Here is a 20,668-nt window from a genome sequence, read left to right on the forward strand (position 1 = left end):
TTCCAGGTGCATACAGGAAATGAGTGACTGGAAGGCATGCGGAGGCGACACTCCTCCAGGCTGGAGACACTCCACCTGCCACAGGTAACGCATCCATTTGCTACATCATTTCACATAATTACGTAGAATGCAGGTACCAGGGCTCCATTTCACAGAGAGAAACCCAGAGGCACGGCTGACTTTACTGCTCTAAGGGGCAGAGCTCGGTCTTGAATCTGTCTTCAAAGTCTGTTTGGCAGCTGTTTCCCCAGCATTCTGCTTCCACGATCTGGAGTCCCAGGGTCCTCCTTACCACGGGCTGAGCAGCTAGATCACCTACGCTGTTCCTTGACTCAGCCGTGGGCACCCCCAACCCAGTCCCAGCACTTACCACCTGCTACCAGGGAGCCTCACGGTAAAACTGCCAGCTACCGACGGTTCCACCAGCCCTACTGTCTTGGATGGTTGGAAGAACCCCCTCCCAAATACAAAGCTATCAAAGCAATGGGCTCCTTTTTTTTTTCTGCCTCCAGTGATGATGTTCACTGAGATCAGCTAATGGGTAGTCAAGTGCAGTGGTTTGGGATATGGGAGAGAATGAGCTCACCAGGGAACCATGAGGAAGCTTGTGAAAGCCAAGTGGAAATGAGAAGCAGAGGGGATTTGGAGAGGCAGATGAAGAGGGCATCAGGGAGCAGTGAGGCAACGTGAAGTAGAGACTGTGGGACCGGCCATTTGGGAGGGGAACAGCTGCCGGTGCAGCCTCACAACACCCCATTGTGTACGCTGGATTTACTGCAGCAGGCAGGGAAGGAAAAAGGGGCCTCAGCAATACCGGGTGTGGGATGGGGGTGTGTGTGTGTGTGCAATGAACTAGGAGTGTTTTGGAAAAGTAATTTTCTGTCTCATAGAGCTGACAGCAGCGCCTGCTATAATTTCACAGCATTTTATGGGAAAGCTAACTTTTATTTGCTTCACAGGAAAGGTTGGGCAGGAGGCCCCCAGACCCACAGAAGAAAGAGATTGGGTCAATTTTACCAAAAAGAGGACTGACCGTGCCTCGCCTGGGAAAGCTGAAGGAATATGGATTCAGGGTTTTGTGTTAATGTTTTCACTTAATTTAGGAATCATAATTCAGCAGTACTGGATTAGGGCATGCTCTATCAAACTAAAAATCAAACGCTTTCCTGCGAGGAAAGTCTCAAAGTTATAGCTGAAAGAGGTGACAGCTGCATTACGATCGTCAAAAATCATTTACTAAAGTGATCCATGCAAAGCAGCCCCCGGCAGGCATCAAGTCTCAGGGGCTTGCTGTTCGGTGCACCTTCTGCTCTCCACCGTGTCTTGGGCGCACCGTTCGTCTTCTATCTGTGAATAAAATGGAGACCTTGAAAACTTCATCTCTGGAGACCAAGACAGGCCCAGCAAACGTGGCTCCACCACCCGCGCCCGTCGACAGCGCGAGCGAGGTGGATAAGGAGGCTGCCCTCCTCCATCTCTCAGTCCTGGAACCTGTGTTAAAAGCCTCCTCTCCGGCTTCCACCGTAGACCAGGAAATCTGGGGAGGGTTGGCCAGCGCGGGTGCGCACCACCAGCAGGTCCCAGGCTGACGCTAGCTCGCTCTTCACCCCGACCCTCCACCTAGTCTCTCGGGCCCGCCGCGGGTATCACACTAGCCCTGGGGGTAGGTCCTCAGGGGCCTCCCTAGCCAAGCGTCTAAGAATCCGGCGACGGCATTAGGGCTGACAACACAAATCGGTTTACGTTTTCCCTCTCATAAGCAGTGCCCTTGTGACGTGCGGGCACGCGTGCAGACCCACCGAAAGCCTTTTATTTTTAAAGGTGAGCTACTATAAATCGGCCTGGTGAGCGCTGCCAGGTATGCCTGCACAGAGATCGTCTGCTTCGCCAGCAGTTTCTGCAGGGACTCCGGGCGCGGCAGCTCTCCTCCAGCTGCGCCCGCCCTCGGGCCAGGGAGCGCCCCTGTACGCTCGCACCCGCACACAGCCCGCTCCCTCGCCCCGCAGCTTTGGTCTCTGACCCCACTGGATCTGCTCTGAGACGGGCTCAGTCGGCCAGGGAGCTGCTTTGGCCGCACACCTCCAAATGGGGGTCTGCTTGGCTCCTTCATTTGTCTCGTGCGCATAAGAAACCACCCTTAGCCGCTGGTGGGAGGCGCCACTCGGCCCGAAGCCCTGCCCGTCCGCGGCGCCTCCGCACACACCCCCGCGCCCGCCCGGCCGCCAGAGCCCGCCAGGAGCCGCCTCCGGCCGGGGGTCCGGGACCCCCGACGCGGCCGCCCGCCTCTCGGGCCGCCGGCTCCCCCCAGCAGCGGCCCCGGGGCCGTGATCTCGGAACCTCTGCGGCGCGTCCGAGTCCCTCGGCGGCGAGGCGGGGCGCACCCCGGCCGCGCGGGCTGGCGGCGGCGGCGCCGCGGGCCGGAGTTTGACTCTCGGGTGGCAGCGGCCGCGGGCGGCGGCGCGGAGCGTCGGGTGCGGGAGCGGGGCGAGCCCGGCCGCTCGCCCTCCGCGCCGCGCTCGGATTGGTCTCTCCCGCAGAGCGCCGGCCGAGGGTTGGCTGCGGGCCGCCCAAGAACAGGTGCGCCGCGCCGCGCGGGCCACAGGAGCCGCCGCCGGGGAACGCGCCGCGCCGGGCCAGCGGCCAGGCCGCCCCTGTGTCGGAATGCGGCTCGCCGGCGCCCGGCTCCCCGCGGCCGGCCGCCCGGGCCCCTGAGGGCGGCGCGCGCCCCAGCGGGCGCCCCGGGCAGCGGGCCGGGCCGGGCGCCCCGAGGATGCCGGCGCGCCCCGGGCGCACGCAGGCGGCGGGCGGCAGCGGCGGCGGGCGCGGGGCCGCGGCGCGCGGGAGGCCGCTGGGCGGGCAGCAGACGCGCCCCGCCGCTCCCTGACCGGCCGGCGGCGCCGGGGGCCCGCGCGCCCCTCGCTCGCGCTCCTCGCCGCCCCCTCCCCGGCCCGCGTCCCCTCCCCCGCTCTCTCCTCCCCGCCCGCCGCCCGCCTCTCGGGGGGAGGGGCGTGGGGGCAGGGAGCCGATTTGCATGCGGCCGCCGCGGCCGCTGCCTGCGCCCGCGCCCGAGCCCGAGCCGGCGGCCGCCGGAGCCCGAGCGCGGCCCGCGCGGCCCCATGCCCGTGGCGCGGCCCTCGGGGCGCGGAGGTGAAGCCCGGCTCCTAGGATGAGTGAAGGGGCGGCCGCTGCCGCGCCACCTGGGGCCGCTCCGGCAGCCGCCGCCTCGGCCGAGGAGGGCACCGCGGCGGCGGCGGCGGGCGGGGGCCCGGACGGCGGCGAAGGGGCGGCCGAGCCCCCCCGGGAGTTACGCTGTAGCGACTGCATCGTGTGGAACCGGCAGCAGACGTGGCTGTGCGCGGTGCCCCTGCTCATCGGCTTCGTGGGCCTGGGGCTCAGCCTCATGCTGCTCAAATGGATCGTGGTGGGCTCCGTCCGCGAGTACGTGCCCACCGACCTGGTGGACTCCAAGGGGATGGGCCAGGACCCCTTCTTCCTCTCCAAGCCCAGCTCCTTCCCCAAGGCCATGGAGACCACGACCGCGGCCACCGCCACCCCGCCGCCCGCCACCCCCTCCGCCGCCGGCGCCGCCTCCTCCAGGACGCCCAACCGGATGAGCACCCGCCTCACCACCATCACACGCGCGCCCACCCGCTTCCCCGGGCACCGCGTGCCCATCCGGGCCAGCCCGCGCTCCACCACGGCCCGGAGCCCCGCGGCGCCCCCGACGGCCCTGCCCACCACAGCGCCCTTCTTCGGCAGCAGCACGCCGGGCTCCCGGGCACCGGGGCCGGGCGCCGCCAGCACCCAGGCCGTGCCCTCCTGGCCCACTGCGGCGCACGCTACCTCCTCCTACCTTCACGACTCCACGCCCTCCTGGACCCTGTCTCCCTTCCAGGATGCTGCCGCCGCCGCCTCCTCCTCCTCCTCCTCCTCTTCCTCCTCCTCCTCCTCCTCTTCTACCGCCACCCCAGAGACTAGCACCAGCCCCAAATTTCGTAAGTAAACACTGTCTCCGCTGGTTATTATTCTGTGCCTGCTTTCCCTTTTTGCTGTCCGGAGGTCTCCTCTCCCTGCCCCCCCCCACCCCCCGCCTGTCTTCTGGCAACCCCCTGCACCCCAACCCTGGTTTGGGGCCCAGAGTGAGTTCTGGTGAAAACTGGCCACACGGGGGGCAGAGGTGGCTGCCTGCTGGGGTCTGTGTGTGGGGAAGGGTGGCAGGAAGGAAGGTGGGTTGCCAAGCTACATGGGCCCTTCCTCCGTGGGTCCCAAGCAGGAACAGCTCCCCTGAGTTCCTCCAAAGGGTTAACAGGAGTGCGCTCCCTCCTCTCTGCAGTCCTGCCGGGGAGCCCTGCCTCCCAGTCCAGCGGAGGGACTGGGAGGGAAGGAGGGCAGGGAGAGCACCTCCGTGTGACCAACGCTAGAGCACCAAGGGAAGTTCTGTGCCTGGGCGGGGGTGACTGACGGAGATGCTGGGAGAAGGTAACTGAAGATGCTTCCAGCAGCCCTGACCTGGGACCGGAAGGGTTAATGGAGCCATTGGGGGACGCAGGGGCAGGAGGCCCCCCCATCGGACCCCAGCCTGCTGGATCTTTCCCGGGGTGTCGAAATGGCATCTGTGGCCTCGAGGAGGCTGAGTTAACTGGGGGAAATATGGAGGGAACCCTGCAGAGCTGCCACCTCCAGGGTCCTGAGGAAGGGCGAGTTTTTCCAGCTCTGCCAAGCTCGGCTTTTGTTTCCCCAAGGTGGTGTGTGAACCGAATCCCCTCTCCCTCTGAGCCTGAAACCAAGGGGCGGGCTGGGGCAGAGTTCTCTGACTCAGTGGGGGAGAACACCCAGCCCTCTGGAAGCATCCCACCCTTTGGATGTGGCACCTGCCTTTAAACCTTGGCCCAGTCGCCGTTCTGGCCAGTTTACCCCAAGCATGACAGCTTTCTATGTATTCGCCGAGGAGCTATATATTTTCTCCCTCTTTCTGTAAATGCTTGAGGTGACTAATTGACCTCTCACCCTACCCCCTACCTGGAGCTCCTTCTCAGGAAATCTCAGGAACCTTCTTAATCTATTGATGAGGCTGTGGGAACAGTTTGTGCAACCTGTGAAGGTTATTTAGGACAAACCCGCAGCCTGCCAGTGCAAGTTCTGTGCTAGGCTCTTCTGCAAGAACTGTCTGGGTATGCTGTCTTTGTGTTTTATTTATATTTGGAGCCACGGCATCTATGGGGGAAAGGGACGGTGCTGGTGGTTAACCCTTCAGTGCTGGAAGGAATGCCCCTTTTGCTGTCAGTCACCTGGCGGCATTTCACTCCCCAGGTGGAGATTTTACCTTGGGTGTTTCCTAACCCTTGAGGCTTAGTGGAGTGTGTTTATGGACGAGGTCCACGACAGAACGTCTTTATGCCCAGGCTCTGTTTTGGAAGAAAACAGGCTCTGGGGTAAACTGGAAGCAGGAAGCAGGGGAAGGAGGGAGCCTGCCACCAACCAGAATGGCAAGCGAGCCAAGTAACTTGCTGCTGTCTCTCTTTTGGCCAAAGCCGTCATTTTTTGAGAGCACGTTTGTTTCTCAGGTGTGCTGAGGCTCCTTTCAGCAAATCTCGTTGAGTTTTGTGGAGAGCCAAAGAGGTGCCGGTGTTCGGGCAAGCAGTCAGTGGCTTGAAAATATGTCTGCCCTGGGGAGCCTGGACTTTTGAGGCAGCTGCCCGGAGCAGCAGAGGGACAGTGCCCTTTCCAACCTGGGGCCCTGTGGGGGTTCCATTCGGAGCTCCGTAATGAAAGCCCAAGGTAATCATTTCCACCCCTCCATGCTGCTTTCCTGTGTGTGTAGAGGGGAATGGCAGCCTGTTTAGTAAGAAGTGTTACTGACAGGGCTCTCAGCCCCAAGGAAAGGGAGAAATGTGGAAATGGTGTCAGTGTTCACAGACACATCAGCAGGGTTGGTTTTGTGTGTACCTGAGGTCCAGATCGTTGAATTATCAACGGATAAAATGCACGCATGCAAATCCGACAGAAATTGACCTGTTTTTGCATATATCAACAAGGGAGATTTTAATGAAAGGAATTTTATGTGGTTTCCATGAAAGTGGAGCTTAATAGGCAGGTTGAATGGTAATTTAAGGAAAAAAGATAGCTTAGCTATTTTTTTTTAAATCCACGATTGCAGGATGATTAACAAAAGGAAATAGAGATTTTGTTTGAGGAATTAATCACTGCTACCATTAACTGAAGGATGGCCTGAATATCTGGACTCAGGTTGTTCACTTCTTTCAATAATGTCACTAAAGTTCCCAGGAGAGACATTCCTTCTTTTCCCAGCTCCTACCTCCAGACTTTAGGTTTTTTTTTCCCCCCCCTCTTCTTTCCATTTTTCTTTTTTTTTAAATGAAAGTCATGGCTTCTGTTGTAACGGCTAAGGATGATGCTCTGATTTTTTCCCCAAGACTGACACAGCCTTCCTTTGATGGCCAGGGTCTTTGCTCTTGAGCTGAGCATCTCCATGCTTGGAGGATGAATGCTTTTGTGCTCCTCTTAGGTCAGCCAGAAGGATTCTCTCTACAGTCAGCACAGCTCTGTGCTGTGGAAGGGGCCGGTTCACTGAGAATGAACACACTGCTAATGGATAATGGGACTTCTGTAAGCAGAAGTCGTTTTTGCTGAGGTGAAGGCCGGGTTTAGAGGGCTGTTTCTGTTTTCTGTAATATGGAAGACAAAGAGAAGGAACTTGAAAAGCAGATGAAGAGGGAGGGCTTGGAAGTTGATGCTTCCCTTCCCATCCCCCATCCTTTGGGCTCTGCACTGGCCCAGAAGTTTCCTCTATGCCCCTGGGATTCCCGGGGTCCCAGGTGCCCAGCACTCCCCTTCCTTTCAGATACTTAAACAAGAAACAACAAACAAACAATAAATACACACACACACTTAAACCTATTGCTAGTAGGAGAGTACTTCACCAAAAATGACTTAGAAACATTTTATATCTGAAAGTATAGGTTAGTTTTCAGTTTTTTTCAAACCACAGAGGGGTTCACTACAGACAGCAGGGGAGTGGCGATTTTAAATACAAACAGTCTTTTGCTTGCTTTTACAGTATATTTAATTGTATTTTCTGATTTGAAATATACTTGTAGAATTTGACAATGCAAATGTGGATTGTTTTAGAGACCTGAAATTGTTTCACTCAGCTGAAAGCAGTGTTTATTAGGTAAAGGAGCACAGTCATTGACTAAATTCAAATACTGAAGACAAATAGCCACATTTAATGGTTATTATTTGAGTTGTATTTGGGAGGTATGTAAGTTCATTCCAATGACTAGAATCACATCTCTTGAAGTGTGTACTTAGTGAAGAAATAAATATAAAATGAATCATCAATGTTTAAACATGATAAAATGTGATATTCAAATTTTAATTTGAACGTTTACCTAGTCATACTGATTATAATTTTTAAGAGAACCACTGATAAAATGTGTTGTTTTCCTGTTCTTTTTAAACATCTTCAGTCCTTTCATAAAAGTGCTCTTTATTGCTATATAAGCAGCCTCAGATGTAATTTGTTTAAGTTACCCTCTATGTTGTCTTCTGTCTACATGACACAAGGCCTTCAATGGGAATTCCAGCAGAGGAGCACTGACCCCGATCATGCTTGGTAGCCAGAGTGAGAGGATTCAGAGCTCAAAATCAATATTTCTTACGAAATCCAATTGAGAGCTTTTTTATGAGCACATGCTGCAACCCGAGTATGTTTGGCCTAAATACGGGATTATAAGACTTTTCTGCTTTAATCAATTATATCATACACTTAGGTTATACTTGATGGTCTTCATAAAAAGGGGAGGGGGAGAGAAAGGTGGGCATAGAATGGGCAAGGCTGTTTTTAGGGCCCATTTCAGCCTAGTCTCAGTACAATAAGAAAATGTGGTGTAAGCACTTTTCTGCTTCTCAATTTCTCATGCCCGGGATGAGGATTTGGAGGTGTCCTTGCTAATTGAGAGTTCCTTTTGCAAGTCTGATCTGTGAATCCAGCCACCTTCCTATTTAGGCTATTTCCTGGGTAGCTGTTTTTAACCCACAGTGTTGATCCACAAGCTTGTGAGAAAGAAAAAAAAAAACAAACGCCAAAGCCACAACGACGACAGAACCGGTTTGTGGCAACTTCTCTCCATTCGTAAAGACCCCAAGAAGCAAGAGTGCTGGCCCAGATTTTTAAATCCTTGCATCCTTAGAGTTGTGATGGGGGGACGCACTGCCTCCCATCTCCTCCTCTTCTACATTCCACATGGAGGAGAACGCTGATCTTCTAGAAATGCTCTCCTCACAGCATCTCACAGCCAGTGCCAGCCCTATCTCAGTATTCTATCTGGGGTGTCAAATGGAACAGGAGAGCTGGCCCTGAAATATATGAGAGCAGGGGAAGAGCCATAAATCTGCGTCTAAAATGCATCTGAATTGCTTGTGAATAGAACTGAACTTCATTTTTCTTCCTTTGACTCTTTTTCTGTCTTCGGCCTTGTGTGTATTGGGTGGCACTGCCTGGACAATGACCACTGAACTCCTGCTGAGATCCTAGAACGTCGGCGTCCTCACCTAGGCAAGTGCTCCTTCCAGAACCTAGTGGAATAGACTCACTTTAAGCTTTGTAATGCCAGAACAAAATGGACCTTTAGGAGCATTTCCCTTTCAGCCGATTTTAATGAAAATCTTAGGATTTTCCACTCACACTGCTCTTTCACTGATGACTCCATGCATTCATTCCTTAACGCAGTCTTTTCTGATACTGAGTGGTGGCTCTGTGTGGGTGTTCCTTTCAGGTTGTTGATCTTTTAATCCCTTTACTTTTTAGCACATAATGCAAGTAGGTGTCCTTAAAGGAAAACTTGTTAGATATTCCTAGTATCTCCCCGTGTTTGTTCAAGTTGTTTGCAAAGTCATCCCTTTCAGTTAGGCATATTAGGTCCTTTAAATTGATGTAGAAAGTTTAGAAAAAAGTTTCTACCCGTTTAGGCAATTAAACTGTTAAATCATTTTAGTGCATTTTGGGAAAACTAATGGCCATTTATTTTCCCACATAAATTGGTACACACATCATGCTGATGTTGGTGGCATTTGTTATCGGATTCAACCACACAGTTGTATAATTGAACATAAACTATTATTATCTTCCACATAATTACATTGTTTTCTTAATATATGTCACAGTTTCAATTTTTTAAAGTTTAATGAATATTAAATATCTATTTGGGGCATTGGACTGCTGCTGGTGGCTTAAGTTTAAAAGCCTGTGAAAACAGGGTTCAAAAAGCCAGGAAACTGAAACAAAACTCAAAATCTGTACAACATTCATTTCCCCATATCCAGATGTTGGGCAAGGGGTTTCTCTTGATTATGTGTCTACTGGTATAAGTTTAGCATCTTTTTCTCTTCCTTAAGCCATGCCTGTTATTGCCTATTTCTTCTTTAAAGAAACTGGGGAAGCATATTGATGTCAGAGGTTCTATAAGATAACCCTGTTTGGGAATCATTTGGTTTTCTCGCTCCTATAATTCAAAATAATTATAATCTCCTTATTTTTTTGGTGAAATTCATCTTTCGGAGTCTCTTCAGAGCATTCAACTATGTCCTGATAGAAACCAGAATGGTCTTTCACTTCCATAGGTATACGACACTGGCACAGGTAATAGTAAAGCTACGTAACTGCAGCGTGAACAATCGGCACGCACGGGTTTGCTGCACCACCTGGTGTTGGTGAGCTCACCACCCACCTGGAGTCTGCACAGCTGTGCAGGCACCGCCAACGTGCCCTGGCGACTCCGACCTCATTACCGAGCCAGGGCCCCTGTGGAGGGAGGAGGAGGGTGTGCAGGTGAGCTGGCAGGGGGAAGTGAGGTTCTAAAGGTGTCTCCTCCAGTAGGTGACTGTGCACATTCGAGTCAGTCCTGCACCCCGGAAGCCTGTGGGGTGTGGGCAGCTTGAAGAGCCGCCTGGTGCTCTCTGAACGTTCACTGCCTCCTCTGGGTCAGTGGGCCGATGGCAGCATCCTGCCTCACGGAGCCCTTGCTAAAGAACTTGTGGGCAAAACACGCTTCGAAGCCTGGGTATTCCACCCCCGGCCCGTTAGGCCACCCACGGCATTCAGATGCTGAATTGGAGCTGGTTTGCTACCTGGCTGGAGGGCATTTCCTCCAGTGGGAGACAATGGTCCTTGGGTGCCCTGAGATGGCGCCTCCTTCCCTCTCTGATTCCCATGGCGTGGGGCCCTTCCTCCCGTCCCCTCCCATGTTTTCTCACTACCTGGAGCCCACCATTTTCCATCCTTAGTTTTCCAGGTGGGCTCATTTGGGGTACACATTTATGACGGAGGAGAACACACTGGGAAGATAAGTGAAGTTGTCAGTTATCTGGAAAAGGACACCTGAAGGCTCCCTTTGTGCCATCCCACACCATCTCATGATTACTGGGCCTTTGGTGTTTCGCGAGAAGGTGAATAAAATTAGGAAATGTTTGCTTCGCGGGCTTTTCCCGGGGAACTCAGGGGTTCCAGAGAATTAATTTGTTGCACGTGTCCACCACAGAGCTCTCGTGGGTATAAGCATTTGTACTCGAAGGAGTTTTATGTTAACATTTTATAAACATCTTGCTTCAGATCTGTGTTTGTTGGTAACTTTACCCTGAATTGTGTTTCAAAACACTACCTTTTTTTGGTCATCGGCCTTTGTGTTTCAAGGTAGGTTGGTAATTATCCATAAATCATAAGTGGCCGTTCTTGCACCTCGAAAGAGGTTAGGTGGGAACAGACATGCAGTTTGAGCTCAGAGTTGAATTCCTCATAGACGTTCAGCAGCCTCCAGTGGTAAGATCTGTCTTTGAGGTCTTTTTCTAGAGATAGCAGTGATATCCTGGATACAGTATATGCTATAAGAGCATTTAAAAAAAAATCTCAATTCATGTAACTACTTAATATTAATGCATTGTGGCCATGGTGATGGGAACAGGGTTTTTATGCTAAACATCAGATAAGAATTCTTGAACAAAACAGTCTGCCCTGAAGAAACCCTGCCCCCTACTAAACGGTGTGAGGATGGCCTGATCTTCCTGTGAATTTCCAGGTAATTAGAAAGTCACTATGTCCACTCCTCACTTTGGAACCAGAATCTCTTGTTTTCTGGCCCTTGGATTTTACTTTTAGAAGTGTGGCAGGATTATCCACAGGAGCTTGGTCTTGGTAGGGAATTGAGAGCTGCCATTTGGGGAGTGCTGTTGGTGTTGGGAGGCTACCTGCAAGCTTTATGTTACTTACTGTTGAAGCAGGGACTCACAGGCTCCAGCACTCAGACCTCGCCTGTAGTCTGATGATCATCTGAACCATGCAGGCTCTGGAGCTGCCATCTAATTTGCCCAAGACCTGCATAGGTGGGTGATCAGAAGATGAATTTACAGTGCACCCAGTCTCAGTTTCTCATCCCACTGGCTTGGTCTCACCCACCCCTGGGTACGTGCACTGGTATGTAGAGAACGGCTTCTGCCTTTTTAAACTCCATAAATGGCATATCTGCAGCTCAGTACCTCTTCTTTGCTCTGTGAAAGGGAGCCTTTCAAATCAGAGAAACCCCCGTTTTTTAGTCCAAGGAGAGCTGTAGATGCTTCAACAACAAAAAGATGTGTTCTCTAAACTTCCCATTCTTTGAGCCTCTTAACTATTTTCTCTCCCAGCTGCTTGTGAATTGGTTCAATATAGCAGTGACAGAAAAGGTACAGACTTCCTCTGTTTCCTAAAATCCCGGGGAAGATTGGTTCCCTGCCGGTCCAGACTTGATTTTGATGATGGTACTTAACGCATCTCCTGCTTGGAATGACCCATGGGGTGTGTGGCCTTTTGGTTCAGGGGACGCTACCGTACTGACCCTGCAGATACGTGTGGGGAGTTGCTCCGTGGGCAGACTCTCCCGCAGGGCCTCTGACCTCCCTCCGGGGCGCTCCAGCGTGGCCACGCTGGCCACCTTGTGAGAAGAGCGCCCCGGCTGATTTCAGCCGTCTCTGACCTGCTGGAGGTTTCTGTGTAGTGTGTGTCCTGTTAGCTAAAAGGGAAAATCTTCTGTTGGTTAGAGTGAAAGATAATGGGTATTGCTAGTTTTGCACAACCAAGAAAAGAAATAGCTGAAATACAGCCCGGCTTTAGTCTCTGACTCGCTGTGCTGAGGTGTGGATAGGATGCCTGTGAAGTCAGGACGCTTGTCCTGTCCTCACCTCTTGGGACTGCGAGCCAACCCCACAGCCTGACAAAGACAGCTGCACTTAGAGAGCAGAGACAGTGGGCGCCCTTGCCCGAGTTTAATGTTCAACAGAAGCTTTTGTCAGCATGATGATACAGTCTAGAGTCTCTAGGAATAAAAAAATTGAAAGTGGGGTACAGAAGTGTTTATATTAAACACTGTCTTGATTGAGTTCTAGTTAACTGACTTTCCAGTGTGAAACTCTCTATTTCTGTGTAAGGAAACTGACAGATGCCCACTCCATGCTGAACGGTCACAGCTAATAGGGCTTCTGCCTCCGCCAGATGAGGTGTGTTTACCTAATATTAGCTGTACTAGCTCCCAAACCTGTTTATGCCAGTTGTTCTTGCTACTGTAATTAGGTAATATATTTAAATATTATGCAAACCAAATAATTCATTGTGGTTTCTATTAAAACTAAGTTGATTGCTTTGGATGTACTCCATAGAGATAAGTCACTGAAAAAAAAATGCTAAAGAAATTGTGGGCAAGAGAACTGTAAAAATTTAAGGGAGAATATATTTATGGAGCCATAAAAAATCTGCAGTTGGATTATTCACATGTGGCCTAAATTTTCACCCCACGGTAAATAAACTGAAACTGAAAAGACCAGGGTGTACATTATGGGTGTGGTTTTTCACAAGTAGGTAGCTATTTATTCAGAGGAAAGTATTGAACTCTAAATATTTGGTAAGTGAATGTGCATTTTATGCTTTAGTTTAAAATAAATAATAAATGCATACTTTTTAGTTTAACTGTGATAAATATTGCAAGGCCATTATATTGTGCTTTAAATAATTTTAATGATATTGGAGAATGTTTATGTTATAATATTAAGATAAAATATTGGATAGAAAATTATATAAGATGCCAGTTAAGCTATGTAGATTAGTAGATTAGTGAGTAGATATAATATATAGTAACTGCTTTGAATATTGAAGGAAATATACCAGATTTGATGATGTTTATTTCTGGATCATAGAATGGGGATGCTATTTAATTGATTGTATTTTTTCTGTATTTTCTAAGTTTTAGTTAATGGTCATGAATTAGCCCTCCAATAATAAGTTCTAAAAATTTTGAAAACGTAAAGAATAAATTCTGTAAAACAGTTAAATAATTGGCCTTGGTTCTGGAAAGATTTTTTTTGAAAGTCTAAGTTTGTACATTAATTGTTGGTGTCCGCATGAAAGTGTTGACAGAGTTGGGTTCCTGCTGTGAAATGCAGATGTGTAGAAATACAAATACATTGCCATGTGCTCCTGGGAAATAATGCCTTATTGAAGGGCCCTTTTTTATTAGCCTTGATCTTAGAAGGACTAGGAAAATGGGTAACGTTTAGTGAGTTACTGAAGGGACCTCCTCCGCTGCACGTGCTGAACAGTCAGTGTGTAGTCATGTGGCCATGGACAGATGTACCAGTGGGGATCCATCGGTTGTGTGAATTCTAGCCAATTACCTGGTCTTGTCAAGGGTCAGCTAGCAGGAGACAGCAAGGCCACTGGGGAGTGCCAGACCTTACAAATAAGCGCTGAGGTCATGTGCCGACGGATGGGTGGCCAATCAAGACTCACGGATGTTGTCAGCCGCTCACAGAATCAGACAGTGCTCAGTCTCATAGCATCAGGCAGTTGGACCATGGGTCCTGAAGTCCCACAGCCAGTGGGAAGTGGTGATTTGTGGGGTGCCAGGCTCCTCACTTTGGTGATGAGGTTTGCTCAAAGTCTTTCGTGGTTTCTCACAGATGAAATGGGGGCAAAAGGAATGGAGCACACGTTTGGTGGTTTGTATATAAAGTTCAAGAGTTAGAAGTCGAAGAGGAGCATGTGGGTGGTGGATGGATGGGGACCCAAGGGGGGATTGGGTGGTGCCAGTACTCTTGACCTGCTGCTGGTTACATGGGCGGATTCAGTTTGCCAACTTCGTGGTGCTGCGCACTTGTGGCACTTGCTTTCTGTAGGTGTGTTAAACATCAGTGCAAACCAACAGATAAAAGGGTTCTTGCAAAGCATTCCTTTACCTTGCCCATTCGCTAGCAGGGTGGGGGCCTGGATTTATGCATTTTTCCATTTACAGACCCTGGGTAGTAGCGCGGGGTGTTTGTTGCTCGCGCGTCACGGTCCATCAGATGCCGACAGGTGTTCCTAGCCTCTGTGGCTTCCTTCCTAACCTCAGGTTCCTGGTCAGTGAGCCTCTGTGCAGACTCCCTCCCTCCTCCTTGATTCAGGACTTGAGAGGGGATCCCTTGTGCTTCTAGTCAGTAAAACTTTTCTTTCATACCAGAGGGTTCTGAAGCAGCACATAGATGCTACCCTTTTCATACCTCTTACTCAGGTGAACCTGTGCTTGTGTCCTGAAAGTGGTCTCCTCGCAGTCCTGCAAGTATTAACAGTACACGGCACCCACACGAGATCCGATGTCGCCGGCATGCGTGGTTTGGTTGGGAAGACAGAGTACATAGGCCAGAGAATAAGGACGTGCTCAAGGGTGGATTCTGACTCGAGAGTCAGGTCGCTTCCAAGGCTGGTGATCGGGGTGGATGTAGGCAGACCTGGAGAAGCAAGTCCAAGGGGTCAGAGGTCATTCGCAAAGCTAGAGGGTGTGGGAGCAAGCACAGGACCTGGCCTGTGTGGAAGAGGACTGGGGAGGCGGAGCTGGCTGCTATAGGAAGCCCCTGTCCGCGTGGGTGCTAGGATGACGCCTCGTATTTTCAGAAGGTACAAGTCTCCAGGGTGACCCAGAGGGAAGCAGAGCAGGGAGGCTCTCCAAGGCCAGCTTGCCCAGTGCTTGAAAGCAGCGCTGTCCAACTTGGGCTGGACGTGCTCCCCTGCTGGCCCCATTCCATTGCCTTTTCGAAGTGCTGCAAGAAGCTGTACCACTGGTGTTTTTAAAGGAGGCTGAGTAGTCCAGAGTCACATCACCACAGCCCCAGCTCTAACCCAAAATAACTTTGAAATATCTGAAAAATTGAAGTAGAGATACAAGGAGAATAACAAGAAGCAGCTCTTGTTTTACTGCTTTGCCTGAATTCTCTTGTGACCGCCTTCAAGGTTTTTAGGGGCAAACCCTCCTTAGGCAGTGATTGCCACATCCACTCCCCTCTCCCCCGTTCCGTCACTGGTCCTCTTTCCAGAAGCCACCCAGCACCTTTTGGAGGTCGTTGATGCTGCATGGTGTTGGGAAGGCAAGCGGCTCCATGGTGGCTTACCTGTCCAGACTCCTCCTGTGATGAGGGATGAGAGAGGGGAGCCCTGGCTGGTTGGGGCCCGGGAGTGGTGGGGGAAGGCGAGCCCCATGTCCACAGCTGAAGGAAGTGCCACCCACTTTGTTTCGCTGGGTGAATGTTTCTCTCTGCTGCTGTAAAGAGAAACCTGCAGATGACACGCGGGGCCCCCAGCCTTGCCAGCTAACTTGGGTACTGGTCTTTTCCAGATGGAGGGCTATGGCCCTTGTCTGCGCAAAGGTTAAATTCGTGTTGCCAGCTAAGGGCGGTCGCTGCTCAGATAATTGCACTGATGTCCACATTTATAATAAGCAGTTGACACGTAGGAATGTTAGTTGCTTGGAATGGTTTTAGTTTATCTATTTTATTGACTTAGATAAAGGTAAATATGTGTATGTTTTAGTTATTTGCTTGGGTCTTGGCGTGTTTGATCAGAAGTGATTTTTGGAAGGAAGGCAGCAAAGCAGTAGATCAGGGTCGTAACAAAGTCAGTATCAGATCTGTGTTTCCCCTTCATCACTAGGTCTGTAAGCTTCTAAGTGACCTTCCGTGGAGCCACATGGACACTCATCTTTCATCATGAGCCGCTCTGAGTAATTTATGATAAATAATGAAATGCTGTTTCCTACACTGCACTGCAAATGGCTGAGCCTTGTAAAAGTCTAAGGAGCTCTATTACTTCTAAATGACTAGATAACACAAAAATGTTAACCCTAAAGAGAAAAAGGTCAAGGAGAACATGCCGCTTGCAAAGCACAGTCCACCGGCCTCGTGCTGTGGCCAGGCCTTTTGCATCTGTCCCTGCAGAGATTGAGACTGACCTTCCAGAATGACAGGAAGGGGTTCTGTCCCACAGCTAGCTGGGTTGCAAGGCCAGTGGAGTTTACTTACTTGGAGTGGGGAAAAGGAGAAACTTGCCATATTTGTTTAAAAATTGGAGCCCTAATGTACTTTTTCAGATGGCGTTTCCAGTGGTAAGGGCTTTGTAATGCTGCGTAACAACTTGAACGCTGATGTGGAAAAGAGACATTGGAGAGCTAGTATTAGAACAGTTTTGTATGAACAAAGCTCCTTAGGTATCTGACGTTATTTTCAAAATTAACTCTTGCTGTGACGTTTGCATTCTCTCCCCCTTATCCACCTATACAAAAATAAATACATAGCCACTTTGCGGCTGCCAGCACCTGCCATACCCCAGTGTGTTCCTAAGGTAGTAAACGATGTGTTCTTATCCTGGTCACCATAAAATAGCCGCGTATCTAAGTGTGAGGTTTGAAGACTTTAATCGCCAGGTACAGAATGTCTTTAAGTACTGCATTCTCACTGTGAAAATTGAATTAAATTGCCGGTCAGTAAGTTCTTTATACTGAGAGGAAAGTCTCTATGTGAGCAGGCCGTGGAGAAGTGCGATCTTTGGCCAGTGATACTTTTAAAATCAATTTGCTGACATTTGCCTCTGAATTCTCTTATATTTTCCCAGTTCTTGCTTTGCTAAATGAAACCGACTTTTTCTGCCTCCTAATACTGCTTCCTTTCCTTCAAGTAACAGCTACAAGATATAAGGGCAATTGCATAAAAATAAATTACACATGCTGCATTTTGGGAAGAGTACACTAGCTAGCTGCTCCATCAGTTTCTTTTCACTGCTCTGCTCCAAAGTCCACTTTAATCTTCAATTATCAGTTATAGACAATCAGGCGAGCCTCTTGGCTTCTGCCTTTGTGCCAGGAAGGCTGACTCTTGGAATGTTTGAGAATATGCTCTGCATGAAGGAGGGTTGTCACCATGTGCCGAGGGGAAGGGGTGTCCCTGGAAACCTGCTTGGAGAGGGCTGCAGGGCTGTTTGCTCACCATGTACATCTCTGTGGTTCGGTGTACGTGGGTGAGTGACGTTTACCAAGAGAGCCCACTTTCAGCCGTCCTCTCCAAAGCTTGCTGGGCAGCAGTCGCATTCTTGGAGGCGATTTCTTTGGAGACAGGCAGACGCTTGGGGAGTCACGTAGGGAGTTTGTGGGTTCTTTGCATATTCCTGCTATTTTCCTGTATTTGTTTCTTCTCTTCTTCCATGGAAAAATAGAAACATAGTAAGTAGAAGAGTGGTTGTGAAAGGGAAAAGGGTGATTAAGGCAGCGTGGGGAGGCACTCAGCCCAATGCTGGGAGTGTGATGTGAGACCTGGGTGGTGAAAACGACTTGTCTCTGGAGACTCAGGTTCTTCCTCTGTCAGAGGCTGTTGGGTGAGATGTCCTGCGCCTCATGGTGATGAAGATTCTGCAAGGCCACAGTACTCAATTGATGGATTTAAAAAATTCCCCTGATCCTGTCCTACCCACACACCTTCCACACACACACACGTGCACCCACATGCTCTTTTATTTCTTTTTTTTCGGTAGTATATTTTTGGTGGGGTATTTTGTGGTTTAGCATTTAATAATACCCATGTTTCAGTGTGCTAAGTAGGTAGGACTTGATTACATAGGAAAGCCAGGTGAACTTTGTTTGCAACATTTAAAAAAGTCGTCTTCTCCTGAGAGAGGGAGAGTTTGGTAGCCACTTGTACGTCTCTTGTTGCACTTGTGTGTGTTTGTATGTGCATGTGAGAGAGAAGGGGGAGACATAGGTAGGTAGGAGACTAAGTGGGATTCCAAGAGTGAAGATGGGCTTGAGGAGCCTGGGAGAATTGCACATGCGAGATCCTTCGTTTTTCATGGAAATAAATGCATCCAGTTCTACCTGTAATCACAATATCCCTCCCTCTAGTTGCTGAATTCTACAAAGAATTTCACAAGAACAGACCCACAGAATGATACTTCTAGGGCATGACCGTAAATGTGTCTTGAGGTAAGGTATTATTTCCTGATAGACCATGGACGTGGGGGCTTTGGTATAACAACATGATCCCATCCAGAATTAGAACACAGTTCTGAGCTGTGACAGTGATACTTAAATTTGAGGTGCCTAGTTAAGACTTCATTTTTTTTTTTTTTGAGTACCTTTCTTATTAAATAGGGCATATCCATGATAGAAAATTAGAAAATATAAGCAATAAGAGGAAAAGTTAACTGCAGTTGTACCACCCAGGGATAATTACCCTTAATCTTTGAGTTGATGATTAGCCCAATTTTTAATTGATATGTACTTTATTTACAAAATGGAATCATATTCTCTTTTAACTAGCTTTTTGTACTTTGTTAACATATTTCCATGTCCAAACACATAATTCTAAAATATAATGGCTCCATGCTGAAGTATATGGACATACTAAAATATAATGAGTTTACCACCTGTTTGGAATTTGGTTTGTTTGACTTTGGTCGTAATTATGTAAAATTCTGTCCTAAACATCCACAGTATGGAATGGAAGTTTGTTGGCCAAGGTGTATGCAAAAGTCTTATATTTATTAACCTGAATTTCCAAATTCTCATCCAGAAAGACTGAACAGTCCACACTCTTGCCCTTAGAGTGTCAGAACGTCCTTCTGTCCATCATCACCCCCTGACTCCTCTGGGAGTTACAGGTTGCTACGATAAAATAAGCAAAACAAGCCGTGGAAACCTTTGCCAGCTGGAGAGTTTAAAAACAGTATCTCGCCAGTATTCTATCTTGCGTTTTTCTCATTACCAATGGGAGAAACATTGTGAGTTACTGAAATGGAAGGGGGAGCTGCTAGGGAGCCTCTGGACGGGCAAGGCTGCTGTGTTCTGTGCAGCCAGGGCTGACATTACCTAGGGCTGCCTGCTGCCACGTAGTACTTGAGCGCCTTCCCTTCAGCCTGGGGACTGTTGCCATTAGAGGTGGGTGGTGAGGAGTCAGCAGACGGGGAATAAAGCACAGTTTACCCTCGACCATGTGGTCTCAGGGCTGGGGAACCACGAGGCTGCACCTCCAGAGTCCTGAGGTTCTGGAAAGAAACACAAGCCTGAACACACGTGCACACCCAGCTCAAAGAATCAATAATTTGGTTTTTAAAAGCCCAGAAGGCTTAAGTTGCAGCTTTCTCTGTGCGCGCAGCCAGCGCCTGGGGACTCCCCTGTTCCTTTCTGGGACATCCTTAGAGTTCTCTTCTCTGGCAGGTTTACTTTCCGCTGTGCTGGGTGTTGGGCTGGGAACAGCTCGGCTTCCAGGGGAGAGCTTTAAGCTGCTTCCACCGGGACTGTGCCACAGCTGCTGCCTCCAGCCAGTCTTCTGCTTTTCCCATAATAAATACCGTTGAACTTGACAAGTTCCAGGGTGCTGGAGAAGTGGGGAGCCTCAGACTGGCAAGTGGCACTGGCCTTTCAGATGTCTCCTTATAAAGACAGCAGAACCACCTGAGCGGGGCTGGGCCAGCAGCCGGCAGCTGCCTGCCTCTGGGCACCTGCTTGCCCCACTCCTGCTCTTCAGGATGGGAAGGGTGACTCAGCACTCCAATTATCTGCATGGGTGGGTCAGGCAGAGATGCCCCTTCTCTGACTCAGACCAGAAATTGATTCATTTCATTTGGATTCAAAAGCCTGGCTCCATAAATGCTTTGCTGGTCATTGACAGCTCTGTCCTTTGAGCATCACAGTTTTAAGATTGACAGATATTGCCTTAGAATATATATTATATAGATATATATATGCCACTAAAACCTGAAAATTTTGTATTGTCACAGACCCAATATTAGACTATAGAGTCTAACCAAACCACCAAATTGCATATTTAGATTTTTGGTCCAAATACTCAGAGCAGTCTTAACCCCAGCTGCCCCACTGGAACCCCCACCGGTTCAATTCATTGGACTGTTTGTCTAAGTTTACCTAATGTGGATGTTAACTTTTTGTTTTATTTTCCACTACCTGATGGGGTTACTGTCTGAGTTTTTATTAATTATGATTATTTGCATTAATAGTTGTTATAATTCTTTTGATCATAACCTCTCTTAATGATATGCTTTCTAGTTAGTCTGTGTGTGTGCACCACACATGACAGATGCTGTTGAAAGAGCAGTGGGTTCTAAGTCAAGGAGAAAAAGTTGAATCCAGGATTTGCCTCTTTGGTTGCGTGAGTTTGGTCAAGTTAGCCTCTGTGAGCCCGTGTCCTCATTTGCAAGAGTTGAGATGCTGGCTACTTCTTCGCAGGTGGCGCTGCTGGGAAGACTAGGTAGAAAGCCATTTTATATGGACTGATAGGATGAACAGCATCTACACTGGAAGCCCAGGGATGT

At 49.6% G+C, this 20,668-nt stretch overlaps 1 protein-coding gene across 7 annotated transcripts in view; it reads left to right on the top strand.

Annotated features, from left to right (window-relative positions):
- Positions 1-3,166: 3,166 nt before the first annotated feature.
- NRG3 (neuregulin 3) overlaps positions 3,167-20,668 on the top strand; it is a 1,103,107-nt gene continuing 1,085,605 nt past the window's right edge. For all 7 annotated transcript variants that reach the window (XM_058299387.2, XM_058299391.2, XM_058299388.2 and 4 more), the window contains exon 1: positions 3,167-3,995. In XM_058299387.2, coding sequence (XP_058155370.1) covers positions 3,167-3,995 — 829 coding nt within the window. The remainder of the gene's footprint in view (positions 3,996-20,668) is intronic.

The sequence above is a fragment of the Dasypus novemcinctus genome, chromosome 6 (genome assembly GCF_030445035.2).
Source record: "Dasypus novemcinctus isolate mDasNov1 chromosome 6, mDasNov1.1.hap2, whole genome shotgun sequence".
NCBI classification, from domain to species: Eukaryota; Metazoa; Chordata; class Mammalia; order Cingulata; family Dasypodidae; genus Dasypus; species Dasypus novemcinctus.